At 42.8% G+C, this 22,455-nt stretch overlaps 1 protein-coding gene across 32 annotated transcripts in view; it reads left to right on the top strand.

Moving 5' to 3' along the window:
- Positions 1 to 19,190, top strand: part of clasp2 (cytoplasmic linker associated protein 2) — a 62,800-nt gene extending 43,610 nt beyond the window's left edge. For 4 of the 32 annotated variants that reach the window (XM_031729321.2, XM_031729338.2, XM_031729323.2 and 1 more), the window contains 24 exons: positions 522 to 548; positions 2,233 to 2,406; positions 2,642 to 2,686; positions 3,835 to 3,942; positions 4,262 to 4,324; positions 4,911 to 5,017; positions 5,628 to 5,651; positions 5,802 to 5,957; positions 7,147 to 7,238; positions 7,322 to 7,385; positions 8,093 to 8,152; positions 8,449 to 8,451; positions 8,929 to 9,092; positions 10,203 to 10,281; positions 11,749 to 11,892; positions 12,632 to 12,775; positions 12,896 to 13,002; positions 13,141 to 13,282; positions 15,164 to 15,359; positions 15,450 to 15,643; positions 15,744 to 15,872; positions 16,061 to 16,267; positions 16,440 to 16,556; positions 17,723 to 19,190. In XM_031729321.2, coding sequence (XP_031585181.1) covers positions 522 to 548; positions 2,233 to 2,406; positions 2,642 to 2,686; positions 3,835 to 3,942; positions 4,262 to 4,324; positions 4,911 to 5,017; positions 5,628 to 5,651; positions 5,802 to 5,957; positions 7,147 to 7,238; positions 7,322 to 7,385; positions 8,093 to 8,152; positions 8,449 to 8,451; positions 8,929 to 9,092; positions 10,203 to 10,281; positions 11,749 to 11,892; positions 12,632 to 12,775; positions 12,896 to 13,002; positions 13,141 to 13,282; positions 15,164 to 15,359; positions 15,450 to 15,643; positions 15,744 to 15,872; positions 16,061 to 16,267; positions 16,440 to 16,556; positions 17,723 to 17,800 — 2,624 coding nt within the window. In that variant the 3' untranslated portion in view covers positions 17,801 to 19,190. The remainder of the gene's footprint in view (positions 1 to 521; positions 549 to 2,232; positions 2,407 to 2,641; positions 2,687 to 3,834; positions 3,943 to 4,261; positions 4,325 to 4,910; positions 5,018 to 5,627; positions 5,652 to 5,801; positions 5,958 to 7,146; positions 7,239 to 7,321; positions 7,386 to 8,092; positions 8,153 to 8,448; positions 8,452 to 8,928; positions 9,093 to 10,202; positions 10,282 to 11,748; positions 11,893 to 12,631; positions 12,776 to 12,895; positions 13,003 to 13,140; positions 13,283 to 15,163; positions 15,360 to 15,449; positions 15,644 to 15,743; positions 15,873 to 16,060; positions 16,268 to 16,439; positions 16,557 to 17,722) is intronic. The other 28 variants (XM_039605662.1, XM_031729329.2, XM_031729332.2 and 25 more) reach the window with 23 other exon arrangements.
- The last annotated feature ends 3,265 nt before the right edge of the window (positions 19,191 to 22,455 follow it).

The following is a 22,455-nucleotide window of genomic DNA, read 5'->3' as shown; positions in this document are numbered from 1 at the left end:
AAAATCAGACAGTGATTGGGCCACAAACCAGTGCACCAGTTAAATCTGGATATTTAGATTGAGGACCAAATCGGAGTTAAGAGGGTTGGAAAGCTTTCCGTGGGTGTGTGAGTGTGTGAGGGTATGGCTCAGTATATTTACTTTAAACCATTTTTCCCTCATTGTAAACAGGTTTTTGTTTTTGTTTTTTTTACATATGCTATGTGAGTTGTCCCAACATGCACTGCTTTCCAAGTCTGTCATCTGCGGCTGGTTAAGTGTGTGTGTGTTTGCTTCAGCTACATTTCGGTACTTGTTTTCTCTTTAATTAATGGATTTATTTCAACATAGTGCTTCAGCTTTGCCTTCATTCTTGGTATGGAACACCAGGATCCTCTCCCTTCGTACTCTTCTTTTTTTTTAACTCCCATGACGCTTCTTTTGCGCTAACACCCATAATTCATCTGATTTAATCTGCTGTTCCTTCCCCCTCACCTCTGCTTTTCCCCCTTTCTTCCCAACCAATGGGCTTAATGGCTCAGGATCTCAGTCTGCTACCCCTGTCGGTGGTAAGATTACAATGCTACTTATTTTTACCCCGCTCTCTTTAGCTGTACTTTCTTTTCTCTGTTTCCCGAACCTCACTATCTTCACGTGCACGCAGAAAGGTCACTGAAAGTCTCACCCACACTGGCTTAGGCATGCTGGGATTTGTAGTCACAGACTTATAACATGGCTATGCTGTTACCATGCGAAATACGCTGCTTTGGGAGCCTCATGTTTCTGCATTTCTATGTGTTACACAATGAAAAGTCAAAAGTCACTCTTTTTTTTTTTTTTTTTTCTATATAAGCACATCATTAGATTTCAAGCTAGTAATTCTCACAGTTTTGTAGCTTATGTTTGGTTTCAGTAACCTTTCTTTCACCATCTTATCACTAGTTTGTTTTTTGGGGGGGGTTTTGTTGTTTGTTTGGTTTTTTTGTTTTGTTTTGTTTTTTGTTATCGGCACTTAAAAAATCCAAGCTAAGAAATTGTCAGACAGCGTGAGTTGATCATTACTTATAACATCTTTTATCAGCTACTGGATATCAAAACGTAATGATATTTCCACAGAAAACAACTTAAACACAGTTTTGTCATTTAGATCCATTTTATTTAGTTCTGTGTCACAAGGTGTTAGCACATAGTTCAGTAGATTATGTGATTCAGTGTGTGTCTGTGTGAGTGTGTGTGAGTGTGTGCATTTAGATGAGCCTTTGTCTCTCATTGAGAGAAAGAAGAGAGAATCTGGTCTGCGTGCTCATTTTTAGTCTTAAAGAGATTAATTTAAAAGGGACCTCTTATGCTTTTCCTGCTTTCTGTCATAGTCTAATCTGCTGTGATGGTGGGTGCTCACATCTAACATGGCCTAAGTTTGAAATACTGAGGCTTCGGAGTTGTTCCTGTAAGCCAAAAGCTCAGGCTTTAGGCTGCTCCAAATACTGAGCTTCAGAATTTTTTTTCCAACTCTTGGATCTCTGTGACATCTAAGCTGGTGGTCAAACCTTTTGTTTGTGAGGGGCAGCCAATCAGAATAAAGTTGAAGCAAAAAAAACTGCTTGATTCCAAAAGGGGATGAACTGAAGGCAGCACCAAAGCCACACAATTCAGAATTAAAAAAAAAAAAAAAAACATTGCACAGCTGGACACGAGCATAATAGGTCCTCTTTAAGGTCGGTTTCAAGTCTTGAGCACTGGAGCTTGTTTCCCAAGCATCTGTTTTCACACTTCCAGCACTGCAGAGCTTCTTCTGCTGGACTGTTTGTCTTCTAGTTTATAGCAAAATGACCCACTGTAGAAAGAAACACACTCTGGCCTTAGCTTTGGGAGATCGGATGCCTCGGGGAAGAGAAATTGAGACTGTTATTCAATTTAAATTCAAAATTACAATCCAGTAAATGACAGTTACCTATGAATTACCCTTTTTTTCAATGAATTTGAAAGAATTTGAACTCACTGTAGCTCTGCTGGCTCCAGCAATCCTTCCCTAGTGATGTGTATTTTTGATATACATAAAATGCCAATATGTGCTTGAAAACTACCAACTACCTTTGCCAGTTGTTGGTATAAGAAACTGATCACTTCTTTTTTTCTTTTTTGTTTTTTTGTTTTAATGAAGTTGTCACGTTATAGAGGGGTGGTGTCACTACAGCTTTTTTTGGTAAATGTCCCATGCACCACGGATAATCTATGTTTTCTGTCTCTCTGAAGCTGGTAGTCGGAGCGGCTCCCCTGGTCGCGTGCTGACGAGCACGACCCTGAGCACCATGAGCACCGGGGCTCACAGGGTGCTGGCTGGATCCACCGGGGATGGACACAGACGCAGCCGCATCCCCCGCAGCCAGGGCTGCTCCAGAGACTCATCCCCCACCCGCCTGTCTGTGGGTGAGTGCATAAACGTGCTTTGAACTAATACTGTCTTTCTATAAATTAGCTGTGCCTGTTTTAGCAACTGCTCAAGTGTTGGGTGATATTTTGTGGCATCAAACTCAGATGACCAGTTTCTGTGATTCCCTGTAAACGTGGATCTAAACTTGCATTTTTCCCTCCTGCTCCCTGTCTTCCTTTTCTTCCTCTGCTCCTCTCCTTCCTCTCTGTCCTTGTTGCTTCTGTCTCGTAGCTCCTTCTAGCATTAGTTCCATCTACAACGGAGCAAGCAGAGGAGGTAAGGCTTCGACCTCGACTGGACCCTTGTGCTACCCATCAATCCACCTCAATGTGCCTATTCTCATCCTCACTTTAACCTCCGTCTCCTCACACCATTTCTATCCATGATTAAAAAAAAAAAATCCTCGATCACTGCTGCCGTCGCAGTCCCTCTCTCCCATCATCAGTCGCTGCCTCAGCTTCATAGATTCCATCGTTCTAACTTGTCTGTCTTGGCTGTGTCGTTATGGTGATGGGTGCCTGTGATCAGCACATGTTCACGGATTACGAGTCATACCTTCCCCCTCTCCTTACTAACCTGTTTTAGTGGCTGGTTGAAGAAAACTTCACACAGGATCAGCGAAGCTTCATCTCTGCTCGGTAGACCGTTGGTAGCCCGTGATTAATTCTGATTTGCTAACTAGACGCTGAAGCCGATGAACAGAGCAATGAACAGCGAAGTTGATTGCAGTGCTGCTGAATGAAACACAGCCCTTTCCCTCAGCCACCCGCTTGATTGCTGCATCTCTTTCTCAATCACTTTTTCTGTCCGTTTGTCTTTGTGTGTGAGAAAAAAAGACACATTGAGCACCTGTGTGTATCAGACAGCTCTGAAGGTGATAAAATCAGTTAATAAGAACTACTAGATGAACAGAAGAAAATAAATGTGCAGAAATTTTAATAATTTGTTTACATGTAAGCGCTTGTAATTCTAAAGTCATAAACTCTGATAGAAAGCCCAGATTTGTCTTTAAAACGTGAATGATTTGTTAGTTTCAGTGTTAAGATTTAGAGTTTTTTAATCTGTTAAAGGAAACCGCTGGAAGATTTTAGACTCTTGAGGTAGTTTCTTGATAGTTTCAGCTCTAATCAGTGAAATAACAGCGCAGTCATTTTAAATAATATGCGCTCACATCTCTGAGATGGTTTCTTAAACATCAGAGGGGAAAAAAAAAAAACTGTGCTCACATTTTTCTTGTTTTTGTCCGTTTGTCACCTGTTCTTATTCTGTCTTATTTATGTCTTTATCCACATGCCTTCCTCTTTGACGTCTTTGTCACTGCTCATGTCTTTCTTTATGTCTCTTTGTGTACTTTTTCTCCCCTTTCCCTTTTTCCGTTTTCCTTTCCCGTCTGCACTCCGTGGTTGTTACCTGGGTGGCGTTAGCTCGGGGCAGTCGTATCCCGCGGCCCAGTATGAGTCAGGGCTGCAGCAGAGAGGCCAGCAGAGAGAGCAGCCGGGACACCAGCCCCGTACGCTCCTTCACACCTCTTGGTGAGTAGCAGCAGCAGACAGATACCCGAGAGGAATTAGTAGGCTATCCGAGGAAAAGAGTCTGACTGTATTGAAGCTTTACTCTTAGCTCTTTGATTTTTAGATTAAAATTGAATCCAGTATCTGGAATAAAAAAGGTTCATGAATCTTCATGTTTCAAACACATGCGGCAGGAAAGTAGAGAAATAACGCCTTTATGTTTTTCAGTCTTTCTTTCTATTCTCATGCACTACTCGATAAGTGTGTTTGTGTGGTCTTAGTTGTCAATCCTAAACTCTGTGTGTGTTTGTATGTGTGTGTGTTTTAATCTTGGTTGCAGCAACGCGGAGCTACTCTCGCTCCACCGGAGCTCTTCACACACCTGATGCTTTTGGGGCTGCAGGTGAAGGCTGAGTACATCTTTCTCCGTCCCTCACCCACCCAACCACTTGACTTGATTTTCTCTCTTCGTTTTCTTTTTTTGTTCTCTTTTAGTTGCAGTTCATCATCTCCCACATTTTACCAGCCCGTTTCTTTTGTCGTCCATCAGCCTCAGTTGATTTTTGTTTTGTTTTGTTTTTTTACGTTCTGCTCCAGGATGTCGGGCTCTCCAGTGGAATCGCATGTTTCCGCCCGTTCAGTTGCCAGTTTATAACCATTCTGCTGGTTTTATCAGTGTCTCTTTGTCTTCTTTATTTAGCTGCGTCCCTCCTCCACAGGGACGTCAACATGCTCTCCTGCGTTTTATGTCAATCATGCTTTTTTTACCCCCAAGTGCCATCTGCAATGTCACCTAACGCGTCATCGCATCACCTTACAGGGTTGTCTCGTGGGAAAGTGCCACGCGTGTGTGAGTTGTGTAAAAGTTAGCGAATGGATGATCATATGTGGATGAGTGCTGAGTGTGTGCGAACTTGTTTTAATCTGAAGTTTTGCTAATGTATTTATCCTGCTATGTTTCTGTCCATCCTTCCTCTCTCTGTCTGCAGGATCAGGTTTTGGCATCAGTCAGTCGAGCCGTCTCTCCTCATCAGTCAGCGCTATGAGGGTCCTGAACACTGGTTCAGATGTAGAAGAGGCTCTTGCAGATGCGCTGGTATGGAAACTCAAACACTGACACAGCATTGTGCGCAACTAACTAATCATAGCCGTTGTCACTAGTCGGTACTAGACTTACTAGCTGTTTAATCTAATTCAATCTAATCTAATTGTTTGACATTTTAATTGATCCCCAGTGCTGTAAATTATTGTCCTAAATGTTATGCAGCCATCTGCCACCAGATGGAGCATTGTTGTTGAGAAACACCATAAATCTGTTATGCTAGGCCTGATCTTTTTGTTAAAACTATTTATTTACTGTTTGTTTTTCATTTTCTATTTGAAGTATAACGTGCAGTGTTCTTAATGCATGATGAAAGGTCACACCAGGTTAAGTGACATGATCCATTATTGAAAAATGTAATTAATGGTTTTAAATGCCTTTGTTTATAGAGTTTTGACATTCACCATTAAACAGTTTTCAAATTTAACGTAATATCTGAGTGTTTCTCAGTTTTAGACTCGTCTTTTACACTAGTCTAAGAAATTAGTCACCAGGAACATCCCCGCTACAAACAGTGCACGTTCCAGTATCCTGCCACTAGCTCCTACACTGTGTGTCTGTGTGTTAACTAAACCCTGATTCTACCTCTGTTTAACGCTGTCAGCTGTTGGGAGACATGAGATCCAAGGTCAGCTTCTTTTCCTACCTCTTACCTGTGTGTGGGTGTGTGTGCTTGGTTTGTGTTCTATCAAGATGTGCTAGTGCATGCTTTCTTAATGTCCTGCTTGTTGGTTTTTGTTTTCATTGTAATGTCATGCCCTTTCTGTTCCCCCCACAGAAGAAGCCAGCGCGGCGACGGTATGAGAATTACGGCATGTACTCTGACGACGATGCCAACAGCGACGCATCCAGCGCCTGTTCAGAGAGATCCTACAGCTCCAGAAACGGAGGGGCTATCCCCACCTACATGAGACAAACAGAAGATGTAGCTGAGGTAAACAACATCAGCAGGAAATAGATACTGCGATGGGCAGCTTTCCTAAAACCTAGGTCCTTAGAAAAAAATTAAATGTCTTAAGTTAAATTTAGATGGGTTTTAACTTTCACAGAAGGGAACAGTATCATTAAGGCGCTCTTTTAAAGTTAAAGTTTGCAGAGCAATTTGAATGTCAGGTGGAACCTCAAGGTTTTCTAAGGAGCATCCATCAATCTAGAAATTACTGTTATGCTTGGTGCTTGCTGCTGAAAGCCACTAAAACACTGACATAAGGGTCAGGCCATACCGACCTTATGTGTCAACCAAACAACGCACACTGACAACATATTAATAGAAAGATGCCGTTCCATTTGGCTGTAGAGTAATGCAACCTGTGCATCACCTAAATCAGTCTTTAATTTGTGTTAACAGTTATGATTAAGGGGAAAAGATTCTTCCCAAAACTGTGCTGACAATTCTGTGTTCAGGTCCTTTTCTTCCTGTATAAAAGCTGAAGACACAGGAGTCTGTAAACAATCAAGTAACTCTGATATTTGTTGTTTGGAGCATTTTAATGCACAGCACTTTGGTCAACTCTGTTGTTTTAAATGTGATATATAAATAAATTTGACCTTTGTAGAGAGTATCAAGCGCTCTTAAAGAGGGTGTTTAGCTGAAACGGTTTCTATTCTGTTTATGAAAACTTTTCCTTACCATAGTGTGCAGTTTGAGATAATGAAAAAGTGAGAATTTGGAAGTTGTATTTAGTTAAAAACTGTGGAAATTACGCAGACTGTCTTTATAGTCTATATACAGAACTGCCAGGGTCACAGTACCTTTCCCTCTCCAGGCTGCAAACACCCTTTCTACCTGGCCAAGCTTAAAATTATAGTAAAGCCACAGTGGGGTGTGTAAGGAGACGCTGGGAACCTAACAAGCTGCTTCTATCTGAGGATATGAAATTTGGTTTTTAGTTCATTTTGAGCACTAGAATTTTGCAGTGAAGATATTACTACCCAGAATCAGTGAGTGAATATGATCAGTGAGGTTTATATACTCATGTCTGCTTAAAGCGCTATATAAATACAGGCCATTTACCATTTACCATTTAAATCTCTAAAGCCATTAAAAACGTGTTACTTAAATATTAAGCTGAATATTTATTAAGTGCATGTATTCCATCTTATAGAAATCTTCTTTCTTCCAGGTGCTCAATCGTTGTGCCAGTGCCAACTGGTCTGAGAGGAAGGAGGGTCTACTGGGCCTTCAGGCTTTGCTTAAAAACCAGCGCACCCTGAGGTCAGTGTTAGGTCACTCAGGCGTGTTTGTAGGTAATAAAGTCATAGATGATTTCCAACTAACTGCTGGTGTTTTGTCTGCAGTCGGGTTGAGTTGAAGAGGCTCTGTGAAATATTCACCAGGATGTTTGCTGACCCTCACAGTAAGGTATGGATGCATGCAGCGTAAAGACTCGCACAAAGACACACAGCATTCATTAATAGTACCGTGGCACAAGATTCATGATTCACCTGCTTTAATTTTACTTTTTCAAGTACTTTGTTTATCCCATCATCCTTGACTGTACCGGATTCTGCCAAACACAAAGTGTTACACCGCTTTAAAAAGCACACACACACTTTAGCTGTCACATCTTTCTAACGAATTTAGTGATAAAGACGGGATAAACAGGTCAAAATGTTTCCTCATATTTACTCACACTCAGACATAAACACGGGCATGGAAAGCGTGCATTGGACTGTTTTCTAACGGCATGCCACACCTGAATGAGTGTGCCATCACGCTCGCCGCCGTCCTGTGGGATTGCTCTGTCACTGTTGAGCAGCCAAACCGCTGGCTGCGCTCTTCACATCCGCTGGCTCTCCCTTCTCTTTTCCCCTCCTCTACCTGCAGTCTGAGGCGACAACACTGACTGCTCACACACTCCAAAGCACACACAAACACACACACACACACTCGTACATATTTGGGCTGCCCGCTCTCTCCTCTGACTAACAAGCTGCGATTCGGCCTCTCTAACACTGCCACTTCTGTTCCACCATCTTGAGTGCTCCGTTTTCTCACACGTGTCGTAAGCTGTGTGAGCTCCTCCCCCTCCCCCTCGTTTGACGTTTTGACGATTTGATGAATTTCAGCGAGACTCCGGCAGGGTGTACGGCACGGCAGAATCCGGTATAAGCTCAGCCTCCTTCAAGGTACTGCATCTCACCAGTGATCTCCATCTGCCTATCTCACACCACTCCTTTTCGTACTCCTTCCTTCTTATCTCCCATATTGTCAGTGTTTCTTTTTAGCCTTTTTTGCACTTACACTCAAGTTTCTTCCATGTCAGGGAGAAAGTAAAATTGGTTGTTGCTCAAATGTGTTTGAAAATATTGTGTCAAAATTGAAGATGCTGAGTGTACTCTGACACTGAGTACATGCTTTGTGACGATGCTAACAGATGTCTCTCTTTCCCTCATGCTGCCCCCACCTCTGGAACTCTCTGTAGAGAGTAAGTCTGGCCAATCAGTGTTTGTGTTTGGCTGAAATCTGCTTCATTAATCTGATTGGGCATTGAGAACTATATAACACTTACTAACCTACCTCACTTAATGTTGTCCGTAGCTCCACTGTGCTGCTGAAATCACCTGGTGGCATGTAGAGATGGTCCCCACATGTTGTGATTGGCTTGTTTTCATTTTGTGTGATTTAAGTGTGTTACTTGGTGACTGGGAGTGAAAGTGGACTGCTGCAGTAATGAGTGAAATGCCACTAACTCCAATGGGAACCACAGGGAACTAATGTGGACTAATGCTGCTCTCACATCATTCCCCTTCAGTATAATCCAGTAAAACAATGCAGGAGTACCTGTATGCATGTGCATGTGTGCATGAAGTGTTTTGAGAATAAGTGATCAGTTGTTCAGTTTGTCACCTAAACTCTGTCTGTGTGTGTGTGTGTGTGTGTGTGTGTGTGTGTGTGTGTGTAGGTGTTCAGTATGTTCCTGGAGACACTGGTAGATTTCATCCAGGTCCATAAGGACGACCTGCAGGACTGGTTGTTTGTCCTGCTCACACAGCTTCTGAAGAAGATGGGAGCGGACCTGCTGGGATCCGTGCAGGCTAAAGTGCAGAGAGCCCTGGATGTCACAAGGTGAGTTGCACACTCGTATACAGACAAGCGAGTACAAATCAAGATTTTAAAAAGTGGCTTTTTATCTTACTTTACCAACACATTGTGGTCTGTATACAGTCCAATGTGATCATTACGTAGACCGGACAAGTAAAACTTTTGAGCGATAACCTATAAATTTAGTTCAGTTTGAACTCCAACAATCAAATAATTCCTGTGAGCAAGCACATGGTGACAGTGGGAAGGGAGCAGCAGAACCAGGTTCATCTGCTGCGACTGGTAGGGGGTGAAGAGAGGGAGATGGTACAAAAACTCCACCGTGGAAGAAAGCCAGAGATTATTAATAACTAATGATCAAATGCAGAGTGGTGTATAACCACAGACAGAGTGAAAAAATGTGAGTGAGAAAGAAACGCTAAGTGCATCATGGGAACCCTGAAGCAGGCTAGGCCTATTGCAGTATAACTAAGGAAGGATTCAGGGCACCAGATCCAGCACTAAATATATACTTTATTAAGTATAGCTTAGCTTTAGATGAGATCAGGCCTGCTCAGGTGGTATAACCTTAAATAAATAACAAACTCATCATCTGTTTATAAAAATTAACTTCCCGAGATTTCTTAAGAAAAATAAATGTAACTTCAATACTATGTCTGTTTTTCCAAATAATAAAGTAATTTAAAGGAGCCAGTTAGACTAAAACTGAGAGGAAAAGAACTAGAGGGAAAAAAAAAAAAGATTTGGGGTCTGAAATTTCTGACGCCCTCTTTTGTAATTTTCACATTTTCCACACATTTCAAAGTATTCCAGCACGTCAGGTTGGAGCCTCTGACGGGTTGTTTCTGGGCCCTAGGCCTTATGTTTGACACCCCTGCTGTAAAGTGTTCTTGGCGTGAGTCCTACAGTGAGTGCTTTCCTCCAAAAACCAGCAGCAACCTTCAGAGTCAGCACTTTTTTTATTTCAAATGTTTAGTAAAAGTGCAGAAGAACAAGCAGTCACACAAATCACCACTTTGCTTCTGGCACAGCAGTTACTCGGTTATTTATTTGCTGACAGTTCTTGAACTTTATTTTTACGATGTATGTTATGACACAAAACGTGAAATCTAAATGTGTGTTTTTGTCCTGCAGAGAATGTTTTCCCAACGACCTCCAGTTTACCATTCTCATGAGGTTCACTGTGGACCAAACACAGACGCCCAACCTCAAGGTAAATGACAAGTTGATGTAATACGTATCTGTTTAGTGTGTATGTGAGAGAGCTGAGTGTGCAAATGTCTGTGCAAGGGTAGCATGCACACAAAGCTGGAAATTCAACTGACTGCTGTGCTAATATTATTACATACCTGCCCATTGCTGGCTCTGTGTCCCAAAACCCTGAATCCTGGGCTGTGATTGGATAGCGATTGATCGAGTCACTCCACTGGCTACTTTCAAGCTTTCTTCCTCAAACTCCTTTTTCATCTTTACCCAGCACACCTCTCTTTCTTTTCCCCTGATTATCTACTACTTTATTCCCTGCTCCCAACCCTTCTTACCCTTTTATCTCCCGTGTTGCTCCTGCCTACTCCCACACCCTTTTTCTGCCTGATGTTTAACCTGTTTCCCACTATTCCCTCTCCTTTCCCACTAGGCTTGGGCAATAAAGGATGTTTCAAACAGTAGAATTTCACCTCCTGCTGCAAATATTACTTTTCTGAAGACTTAACTACATCTTCAGAGTAATTTTGTTAAATATTTTGCTATATCCAACCCCTCTGACATGTAAGAATTGGCTGGCATAGTATCACAGTATGAGTCTGACTCATTTTGTAAAACCATACTGTCTAATTTCAGTATCGCCCAGGTCTACTTCCCCATCTCTTTTTACTCCTCTACTCTTTCCAGCCTCCTGCCTGCTTTCCTCTCTTGTCCCCCACCCCTCCCCCGTCCTCGTCCCCCTGTCTCTCTCCGTTGATTGACGCGGTGCTTCTCCTCTCTCTCTCTGAAGCCTGTGCGGAGCTCGTGTTGCGGGCGAGGCAGGGGAGGGTCCGGGGTAAAATTGTTCCCCCCCAGAGCGCGGCGCCACGCCTGCTCTCTAGACGAGCAGGCCGCAGCCTGGAGCCAGTCCTCCCAGGTCAGTGCGCTCCGGGGGGAGCAATTATGTGGCGCGCACGATGCTGCTAAGTGATTTGGAGGAAGTTCTGGTCCTGAGGTGCATTTGTAGAGAGACGAAAGACAGGAAAATCAGGGCAGGAGTCAGTTGTGGCGTTTCAGAGGCTGAGTTGAATTTTTCCATTTATTGGTTCTTTAATATTGTCATTTGTCATTGTTTTTATGTTGATTGATTTTATTTTTGTATTATATAAAGCATGACCATGACTGCATTTTAAACTTTTCTCTCATTCATTGGATCATTTGATTTTTCAGACCTGCAAGAGATGCACAATCTGCTGCGGTTGTACATGCTGACTCTTAACATTGGTGGTCACTTTTTTTTCGTGTGCGTGTGCGTGCGTGCGTGTGTGTGTGTGTGTGTGTGTGTGTGTGTGTGTGTGTGTGTGTGTGTGTGTGTGTGTGTGTTTGGTTTTGGTTCTTTCTGTATTTGTGTTTTTGCAGGTGAATATTGACTATGCATTTTCACCATTATAGGTCAGCTTCCTAACAATTTGTATAAATGTGTGTGTTTGCGTTGCAGGTGAAGGTGGCTATTCTGAAGTACATCGAGACGCTGACATTACAGATGGAAGCTCCGGACTTTGTGAACTCCAGCGAGACTCGGCTGGCTGTTTCCCGCATCATCACCTGGACGACTGAACCCAAGAGCTCAGACGTCAGAAAGGTATCGTCTCACAAACACGCACACAACATAATACGTCCTCTTGCAACGGGCCCCTTTTGTTTTTGAGGGATCTAATTAAACTTTATAATATTGATTTGAAGCAAGTCAGCCTGACTGGTGAATCTGGATGCTACAACAAAAGCAGAAGTGTATGATACCACAGGTTTGAAAAGCAGTTATTGCACTGCTTTACCAGCAGAACTAGGAATTTCCATGGGAAGAAAATCATGTGATCTGTGAGGTTCTTGGAGTATCCCTTCCATAGCTGCAGAGATGGTTTCAACTTTAGGCCAAGCAGTCTTCTTGCTGCGCTGGCTGTTCTCTTTCAATAGCAGAAAGGTTTTGTTTCATTTTACCTGTTATTTTCTCTTTAATTTTATGTTGCGTTTTGGTAGTTTGCTGTCATTCACACTATGAGAACTCTGTTTAAAACTTTAGATCAGCCTTCTGCAAATGCCTGTCTGCAGGCAGACAGGAAGTGGACCGCAATCACGTCACCTCTGCTGGACTATAAATTTTGCTTGATAGTTACAACCATAGTTTATTGTTTGTTTTTGTTTTTTTTGTTTTTAAGGTTTATCTCAAAACTATAAACTTGCATCTCAGTTCAAAATCATAAAGTGAAAAGGACCCTTGTCTCAAATGCCACCTCACGGCAATCACAGTACTACTTGCAAGAGCTTCCACCGTGTTTGGTCCACTAAATGCAAAGTCTAAGTGTGTATTTTGTGTGTAACAGGCAGCCCAGTCGGTGCTAATCGCCCTGTTCCAGCTCAACACTCCAGAGTTCACCATGCTGCTGGCAGCTCTGCCCAAAACCTTCCAGGATGGAGCCACCAAGCTACTTCAAAACCACCTGAAGAACACAGGCAACGCTGCACAGGTAAAATATACTCCGACTCTAAACTGTGAGTGCTTCAGACACACAGTTTACACCTAAACTCTCAGTCATTATACAGCGGCAATAATGGCGTACCTCTTTGTTGTTTTGTTACCTTCTCAGGCACCAATGGGCAGCCCTATGACACGTCACACCCCCCGATCTCCAGCCAGCTGGTCCAGTCCAGTCACTTCGCCCACTAACACATCCCAGAACACCCTCTCACCAAGGTAAACACTTGTCTGACAACTAGTCTTACACTTTGAAATCACTGTTATACAGTAAACCGTATTTTAGGGTGTCCAAATATACAGTGGGGAAAAAGTAAGCTTGCAAATTACAGCACATCTTTTACTGTGTCTGTGCAGTGCTTTTGACTATGACACGGAAAACATGAACTCAGAGGACATCTACAGCTCACTGAAAGGTGTCACAGAGGCGATCCAAAACTTCAGCGTTCGCAGCCAAGAAGACATGAATGAACCCGTCCAGCGGCGAGAGGGAGAGGAGGTGAGTGGAGGAGGCCAACACTTTAGGGACATGCTGTACAGATCAGAGGTGAAGAGAAATTTAAGTTCAGTTCCTGGTGTTAATACAACCAGACCTGAGTGGTTTGTGTAACAGTTGGCGCAATTCATGGGGGCGTTTGAACATTTTCGAATATTTTTATTTGATTCTACCTTCATGAAGTTTGCCCACAGCAAGAGACAAGCAGCAGTGCAGCAGCCAGAGATCATGAATGTCAATCTTGTGGGAAGTGGGCAGGTGTGGAGTTAGACTTCTCTCAACTTGGAGGCGAGCAATTGAAACGACTACAAATGGAAGCGAATGTTACCGTTGACTGGCCACTGAGGCTGATAAATACACTATATGGACAAAATCAGTGAGTCACCTACAGGAGCTGCTCGCCCATAGAAACATGTCGTGAAGCTCCTGGTGCGCAGTTTTATGCTGATGTTAGTGCCGTCACCCAGCTGATCACGGACTTTATAAAGAAGCTAACAAAAGCAAAGTGACTAAAGCTAAAACTATCCAGAGGTCAGAACCAGCCACAAACTAGCAGCCTCAGTTTGAGCAAAGGATCAAACTATTTACTAACCAAATTATGGAGACCAGCGAAATGGGGAAACGGGTTGATTTGCTGATATCTGGTGAATTTATAAACATACAAGTTTCACAAACTGGCTTGTCGAAAGGGTGACATCCAGTTACAGCACCACACTTGAATTCATATGTTTTTCCATATAGTGTATATTGACTCGTGACCAGTCACCACGATGCAAAGCATGATGGGCAAATTGCTTTATATGTGACCAGGCTTCTGAATAGTCTATTTATTTTGATACCAGATGAAAAATACCACCATGGTGCAGTCCTAACGCAAGCAGCCATACACCACGATCACGCCAGTAGTATGAAAGTGTGAAAGTTGACACTTTACTCCTGATAAAATGAGCAAATACCAGAATAAAAAGAGGATAAGACAGAGTATTCAGACTTTGTAATAAGTTTTGTAACTCACATTTAAATCTGCACTCAGAAAGTAATATATCGTCTTTTGACCTTACAACATGTTTTCCAAGACTCGCAAAGGCCTGAAACACCCACACAGGTGTACTGTAGGGGACACTGACATCTGATCTGCCCCACCACCCGTCCGTTAGCACGGGGAGTGAGAAGCATATGTTAAGTGTTTATGGGACCGATAACTGTGAAAAATAATCTTCTACAGCTGCTGATAAAATCCTGTTTGTTTTATTTAAGCCTAGCTGCTGAAAAGCATCCCCTGTTATTATTTTCAGATGCTTGTGTAGCTAGCCTGCTCGTTCAAAACAAATTTATGACTTCAGACATGCCAGGTCTTATTTTGCAGTGACCCCGGTTCCTTTTAAGGACACGGTGTACTCTACTACAGAGGTGTGACCTCCTGACATTTTCCCCATGAGATGCAACTGAAACCCAAGTGGCCCACATGTCATCAGCGTGCCAATCACAGCACACCTGACTCATCAAACCCCAGCTTAGAAGTAGCATTTAGCGGTTCGAGTGTAAATATACACATACAAATAGGAGCACCTTAAACCTCGTCACCCTGCTCAGCTCCTCACCTGGCGCTTCATGTGTCTGCTTTCATAAGTGATGGGGTTGTTTTTGTTTGTTTGTTTGTTTTCTTATGCTCTTATTTAGACAACAACAAGCTCTCTAAAAAAGGAAACATCCAAAATGTCCTGATATATGAATGAATTTTAAGAAATCAAACAGAGACACGTTTGTTTTTACCATCTAAACACATAAAACAACTCTGCGGTTCAGACTGTTTTTAAACCAGAACTTTTGAACTTTTTAGTGTTTGGTTCATTCGCTTCGTTTTTATTCCACCTTTGTTTTCAGGGGGGCAGCGGGACAGATGGCAGGCTGTCAGATATGGGCGACGGCGGGCGTATGGCTCTGGACAATAAAACGTCCCTTCTCAACACCCCCCTGCTCTCCTCCAGCCCCCGAGTATCCCGCGAATACTTGTCCGACTCTCCCTTAAAACACAGCCGCAAAGACACCAGCCTGGACGACTCGGAGCTTCTCACCGACGGTACACAAAAGCATTCTGGCGGAAAAGGACAAATAACGACCTCGAGATATCGCTAACATGGGCTATTTTCTGTCGCCTGTCTCCTCACAGATAGCAGCCTGGATCAGTCAGAGCTGGTGGCCGAGCTCCTCAAGGAGTTATCCAATCACAACGAGCGCATAGAAGAGAGGAAGGCAGCGCTGTGTGAGCTGCAGAAGCTGATACGCGAAAACACCCTGCAGGTGTGGGACGAACACTTCAAGACCATCCTGCTGCTCCTGCTCGAGACGATGGGCGACAGAGAGGTACACAAACACTCATTTCAAATGTGCAACAACCAAATGAAAGGGGAGGGGAGAAAAAAAACACTAAAGTCGTTCCCTTTCATCTTAAATCCTCTCTCAGCATGTGATCCGAACGCTGGCTCTGCGGGTGCTGAGGGAGATTCTCAGCAAGCAGCCCTGGAGGTTTAAGAACTACGCAGAGCTCACCATCATGAAGGCCCTGGAGGCTCATAAAGACCCTCACAAGGAGGTGCGTTTATCCACACCCACACTAATCTGCTCACTGAGAAGCTGATTTTATCACAAAGCATTAACAGACTATGAAGCAGTGGTGCAGAACACTCCTTTATTTTATTTATGGATCATCAAAGCTGGAAAAAAGCTCCGTGATTATCACTTGGTCATATTGTATAGTCATATTTCTCTGCTTTTCTGTAGGTGGTTCGAGCAGCTGAGGAGACGGCAGCCATGTTGGCATTGTCCATCAGTCCGGACCAGTGTATCAAGGTGTTGTGTCCCATTATCCAGTCAGCTGATTACCCCATCAACCTGGCCGCCATCAAGATGCAGACCAAAGTGGTGGAGAGGATTCCCCGCGAAGGCCTGATCAGCCTGCTGCCCGAGATTGTACCAGGACTCATACAGGTAACATGCAGCTCTTATATGTAACTTTTCATTTGGATGATGAAAGTATCAGCCGTGCAGTATCGTAGTTGTCTGTTATCTGCTTTATCACACACAACCTTCACATTCGTCCATAAATACGATTGTTATGAAGAACTGCAGATCTGTAAATTGCGTTCTTCTGTCTGAACAGGGTTACGACAACTCTGAGAGCAGCGTGAGGAAAGCCTGTGTGTTCTGCCTGGTGGCCATCTATTCAGTGATAGGAGAGGACCTCAAACCGCACCTCAGCCAACTCTCCAGCAGCAAGGTATGTTGAATTCATTGTAAACCAGCTCGCTAAAGATGTGTAGTTTCTCATCCTGGTCACCAGGATCTTTCTGTTATTTTAATTTTTGTACAGCTGATTTTTGGCATGGTCTGCAACTTTTAAGGAATTGACATATTACTTTTATTTTTATTGCACAAAATGACAAGAGTGCAATGATAAAGTGCAAACTGCATTGAGTACAGAAACAACCACAATATACTGCTTAATAACTTCGTCTGCACAGACAGCAGCTAGCACAAAGCTAGCCAAGAACTTGGAGTGATTTTAAAGCTGAGTGAAGGCCGACCTGAGCCCAGCAGGCAGGCCCTGTAACACAGGCAATGATATGCAGTCAAGCTTGCAGCCTCTGTTTTTGAAGTGTAATCACTGTGGCGATCACTTTGAAGTCTCTTGGCGCTAGTTTTCGTCTTGTATTTATATGTAAAAATTAAAGAAAGATTCTATGTGTGTGCTCATTTGTGTCAGTGTGTGACACGGTGGCCTCAGGTTTGTATAATTCAGTTAACTGGTCATTGTGTGACCGTACATTTCAGGTTATTGTGCAGGGTAACTCAAAAGTAAGATAAGTAGTATAAAAAGTTACTTTCTCTGATGACTAATTACATAATGTACTGCATCGATTTTAAGAAAAGCAATGAGTAATGTATAACATGTTACTTTTTTTTTTTTAGAGTAACAACTCCAGCACTGGTAAATACAGATGTAGTTTCTGGGTCTGAAAAGTGAATTCAAAGCTTTAAACCTGCATTCTTTCTGAAGGCCAGCAGAGGGCGACTCCTCTGGTTGCAAAATATACTTTAGAATTGTATACAAGTGTATAAGGAAAAATGACGCCTCTTATCAGTTCATTTGTGACCTCTGTAAATTGTTTCCTGATGTGGTTATGATCATAATCTCTGAGAGTCTTACTGGAAATAACATGAAGTGAACAGTTTACTGTTTAGAGTAAAGTAGGTGATTTAAAACATGGCTGCTGTACCAGCATGCAGTGTCCTCAACAAAAACACTCAAGTGAAGCATTCACATCAGGATACGGTCGGCCTGCTCAGATGGAGTAACTGCAATCTCGCCTTTTGGATTTTTAGCGTCTCTTGGCTTGCACACATTATTTAATTCATGCTCTTTTTCTGTTTTTCTATCTGCAGCTGAAGCTGTTGAATCTGTACATCAAGCGCGCCCAGTCCGGCACCACCGGCAACGAACCCTCAACCGAGGGCCTATAGGATAAAGAGCGCCGTCCCGCAGGGCAACTACAGAACTACAGCTATGCCCACCCAACATAAACCATCTGTTCATGAGAACACAGCAACACAGACCGAGAACAAAGCATTCACAGGAGCAAACTGCATACACCGCGCGCACACACACACCGCGCGCGCGCACACACACACACACACAGCTGTTAGGTACACACAGTCATAACATGTGCAGAGGAGAGTTGTAGTTCTACTCGCCATTTCTTAGGATCCCTTCTGACTGAACTGAACCCTCAAACTCGGATTAAACTTAAACAGACATCCAGTCACACCCTCCACAGGTTTGTCACTACTCACTCAAGGATGAAGATATTAAACGCCCGTCCTGTCCGCTCCGCTCCGTATCCACAACACAGTCCCTCTGAACAGCATCTCGAGGTCAACAGGAAGTGGTGCATCTGCATGGTTCTCATTTCCCTGGGCGGTAATATTCCTCCAACGGTGCTGTCTCCTCGTTTCCTTCTCGAACACTCATTAACTTGGGGGAGGGGGGTGCCAGGTAGACGGGAATGTAATTTTACATTGTGTCATAGTTTGGATTTCTTTTACGCGGAGAGGTTTTACTGCAGTGGTTTTTAATACCCGGAGTTTTCTCTCTCACTCAGACATCAACACGTGTTTCAAAAAGGTGCTGATGAGCCTGAACGGTACGACCGGCCGACCCCAGCACACACAGCACTAACGCGAGTCAAAGTGGGTCCTGCCTGCTCATAGCAAATACAGTACATACAGATTCCAAAGTTTAGGAGGCGTTATGTGCTTGGCTATGCATGAGACGAAATTTAAAAAAAGATTAATAACTTTTTATTGGGGTCTGTTGTCAGAGTGCTCTGACTGGGGTTTTAAATTAATGTGAACAGTGTCCGCCCCTTTCAGATAAATCCATGATGTCCTCCATTTCTCCCATCTCGGATCAGTTCTGGGCAACACGTGGAGAAAGATGGCTGCTTACTACATGAAGTATGACAGGACATGGCTTATTATCACATAGTGGATATGTATCTATATATGATATTAAAATGGAGTATCCAAATAACAGTGTCATTCAGGGGAGTTCCCCAGAGGGGGGTGCACGCGCGCACCTGTGCCCATCCTTGTTTTATTTTTATTTTTTTTCCCTCTCTCTCTCTCTCTCTCTCTCACACACACACTTATTTTGTTTATCTCTGCTGAGAAATTTGTAGAAATGTATTATTTACAGCTCTGGACAAAAAGAAACAAGTCATGTCTCACTTTTCTCCTGTTCGTGTGTTTCTTTCCTTCCTCTTCTTGTAACATTCTAGTTTTCACTGTTGTTTCCTCCGTGCATTTACAAAGCTGTGCTTACAATAAAATAAAGAACTTGTACAGATCACGATAAGCCCCGCCTCTTTTCATTTCTGCAGTATAATAAAGTGCCGCGGTAAGGCGGTGAGCAGAAATACAGTGCATGTGTAGGTCTGTAACTCCTCACAGGAGTGTTGTTCATGCAATTCAAGAGGATAGATCTATTAAATGCTAACTGAATGTTGCGGTTGATCTGATCCAGGATCAGTGATCAAACCTCTACAGTATCTCATAAATATTTCGTAGTCCCTTAAAGAGTCACTTCATCCCAAATTTACACTGAGTGTGACTGTGTCACAACCACTCAATTTCAGCAAGCACCTCAGTATGAAAGCATCAAAAATGCAAAATTACTTTACTGATTAATATTTAGCAGTTATTTTATTCTAAAACAATTTTATTCTGAGCTGCACAGGTGATTGGTTTTATGTTTGTTTTGTAAGAAATTGGTGAAAATGTGCGTCAGGATTTTATCCTTGCTTTGACAAACCAATCAACACCTGGAGTTTAATTTACTGTCCAATAAAGCAGCGGGTTTTCCAGCTGTCGCTCTCCCGCAAAGAGCAGCAGCAGGTGGGAGATCGTGGACTCGTTAAGAAACATGTTAAGAAAGTGGGCTAATCCACACATGGAATAAAAGATAACATTTAAGTCTTATGCAACATAGCTATTTGTGAAACTGGTGCTATATTTCATGTATGCATCTGTTCTCTGGGCTGTAAATTTAGGAACAGCTAAAGAGAGTCCCAGATACTGTCTGACCTGTAAAACCCCCTGGCCTCGCTGCACTCATCTACAACCTGCCAAGACCCTGCAGTTCATACCGAGTCTGTCCTCAAAACAATTCCCAACTTAGGAAAACATATCAGTTACACTGTTGAAGATGGATGTGGTATACTTTAGCAATTTTGCATACTTAAACTTTGCATTTTAAATCGACTCTGGTGTTTTACAGGTAACAACTAACTGGTAGTTCCCTGGCTCTGAAATCTTGACTTTTTTTACAGTTTTCTGCATAAATTGGCCTTAATTTCCTAGAACAACAAGACCTTGTTATGAAAAGTGGGTGTTATTGGTTGGAAAGGAAAGGTTTATCACATAGTAACTGGATATTTCTAGACGATCAAACCCACACAATCTAATCCTTCAAATGCACCAGATGGTCTGAAGATTGCACTTACTCATTGCGGGCATGAATGTCATGGTAATTTTTGGACTTTCCATGATTTCCCTGAACTGGGGTGCATGTAGCCTCTTGGGCACGGTACTAACCCCAAGTTGTTCTCCGATCCATCTGTCGGAGTATGAATGTGTGGGAATGTTGGATAGAAAGCACTTGAACATGGAAAAAAGTGCCTATATAAATGAATGTGAATGAGGCATGATGTATAAGGTGCTTTGAGTGCTCAGGTAGAGTAGACAAGTGCTAAATGAGAACCAGTCTACAGGGAGTGCAGAATTATTAGGCAAATGAGTATTTTGTCCACATCATCCTCTTCATGCATGTTGTCTTACTCCAAGCTGTATAGGCTCGAAAGCCTACTACCAATTAAGCATATTAGGTGATGTGCATCTCTGTAATGAGAAGGGGTGTGGTCTAATGACATCAACACCCTATATCAGGTGTGCATAATTATTAGGCAACTTCCTTTCCTTTGGCAAAATGGGTCAAAAGAAGGACTTGACAGGCTCAGAAAAGTCAAAAATAGTGAGATATCTTGCAGAGGGATGCAGCAGTCTTAAAATTGCAAAGCTTCTGAAGCGTGATCATCGAACAATCAAGCGTTTCATTCAAAATAGTCAACAGGGTCGCAAGAAGCGTGTGGAAAACCAAGGTGCAAAATAACTGCCCATGAACTGAGAAAAGTCAAGCGTGCAGCTGCCAAGATGCCACTTGCCACCAGTTTGGCCATATTTCAGAGCTGCAACATCACTGGAGTGCCCAAAAGCACAAGGTGTGCAATACTCAGAGACATGGCCGAGGTAAGAAAGGCTGAAAGACGACCACCACTGAACAAGACACACAAGCTGAAACGTCAAGACTGGGCCAAGAAATATGTCAAGACTGATTTTTCTAAGGTTTTATGGACTGATGAAATGAGAGTGAGTCTTGATGGGCCAGATGGATGGGCCCGTGGCTGGATTGGTAAAGGGCAGAGAGCTCCAGTCCGACTCAGACGCCAGCAAGGTGGAGGTGGAGTACTGGTTTGGGCTGGTATCATCAAAGATGAGCTTGTGGGGCCTTTTTCGGCTTGAGGATGGAGTCAAGCTCAACTCCCAGTCCTACTGCCAGTTTCTGGAAGACACCTTCTTCAAGCAGTGGTACAGGAAGAAGTCTGCATCCTTCAAGAAAACATGATTTTCATGCAGGACAATGCTCCATCACACGCAGCGTCCAAGTACTCCACAGCGTGGCTGGCAAGAAAGGGTATAAAAGAAGAAAAACTAATGACATGGCCTCCTTGTTCACCTGATCTGAACCCCATTGAGAACCTGTGGTCCATCATCAAATGTGAGATTTACAAGGAGGGAAAACAGTACACCTCTCTGAACAGTGTCTGGGAGGCTGTGGTTGCTGCTGCACGCAATGTTGATGGTGAACAGATCAAAACGCTGACAGAATCCATGGATGGCAGGCTTTTGAGTGTCCTTGCAAAGAAAGGTGGCTATATTGGTCGCTGATTTGTTTTTGTTTTGTTTTTGAATGTCAGAAATGTATATTTGTGAATGTGGAGATGTTATATTGGTTTCATTGGTAAAAATAAATAATTGAAATGGGTATATATTTGTTTTTTGTTAAGTTGCCTAATAATTATGCACAGTAATAGTCACCTGCACACACCGATATCCCCCTAAAATAGCTAAAACTAAAAACTACTTCCAAAAACATTCAGCTTTGATATTAATGAGTTTTTTGGGTTCATTGAAAACATGGTTGTTGTTCAATAATAAAATTATTCCTCAAAAATACAACTTGCCTAATAATTCTGCACTCCCTGTATTTACTGTAACGTTCTTTTTGCAGGATGAAATGATTGTTCAGCATACATCTTTAAGGACTTTAGTTAAAAAGAAATGCACAAGTTTGAGTTTATTTTGGATATTCTGTAAACCATATAAGGTGAAATGTACTCACATGTCACTAATATTTGGTGAATGTCCTTTAGTGAGTTGCACCTCAACTACACTCTCTTGGTAGGCATCAACAAGCTTCTGGTGTCTGGTATAGCGTTCATTTAAATCAGTTGGTTTCTTGGTAAGGATCTGGCTTTTAGGCCTCTTTTACAAATTTTCAA

Source organism: Oreochromis aureus, linkage group 22 (assembly GCF_013358895.1).
Source record: "Oreochromis aureus strain Israel breed Guangdong linkage group 22, ZZ_aureus, whole genome shotgun sequence".
In the NCBI taxonomy this organism is placed as follows: Eukaryota; Metazoa; Chordata; class Actinopteri; order Cichliformes; family Cichlidae; genus Oreochromis; species Oreochromis aureus.
This window is presented reverse-complemented; position numbering and strand designations above follow the sequence as displayed.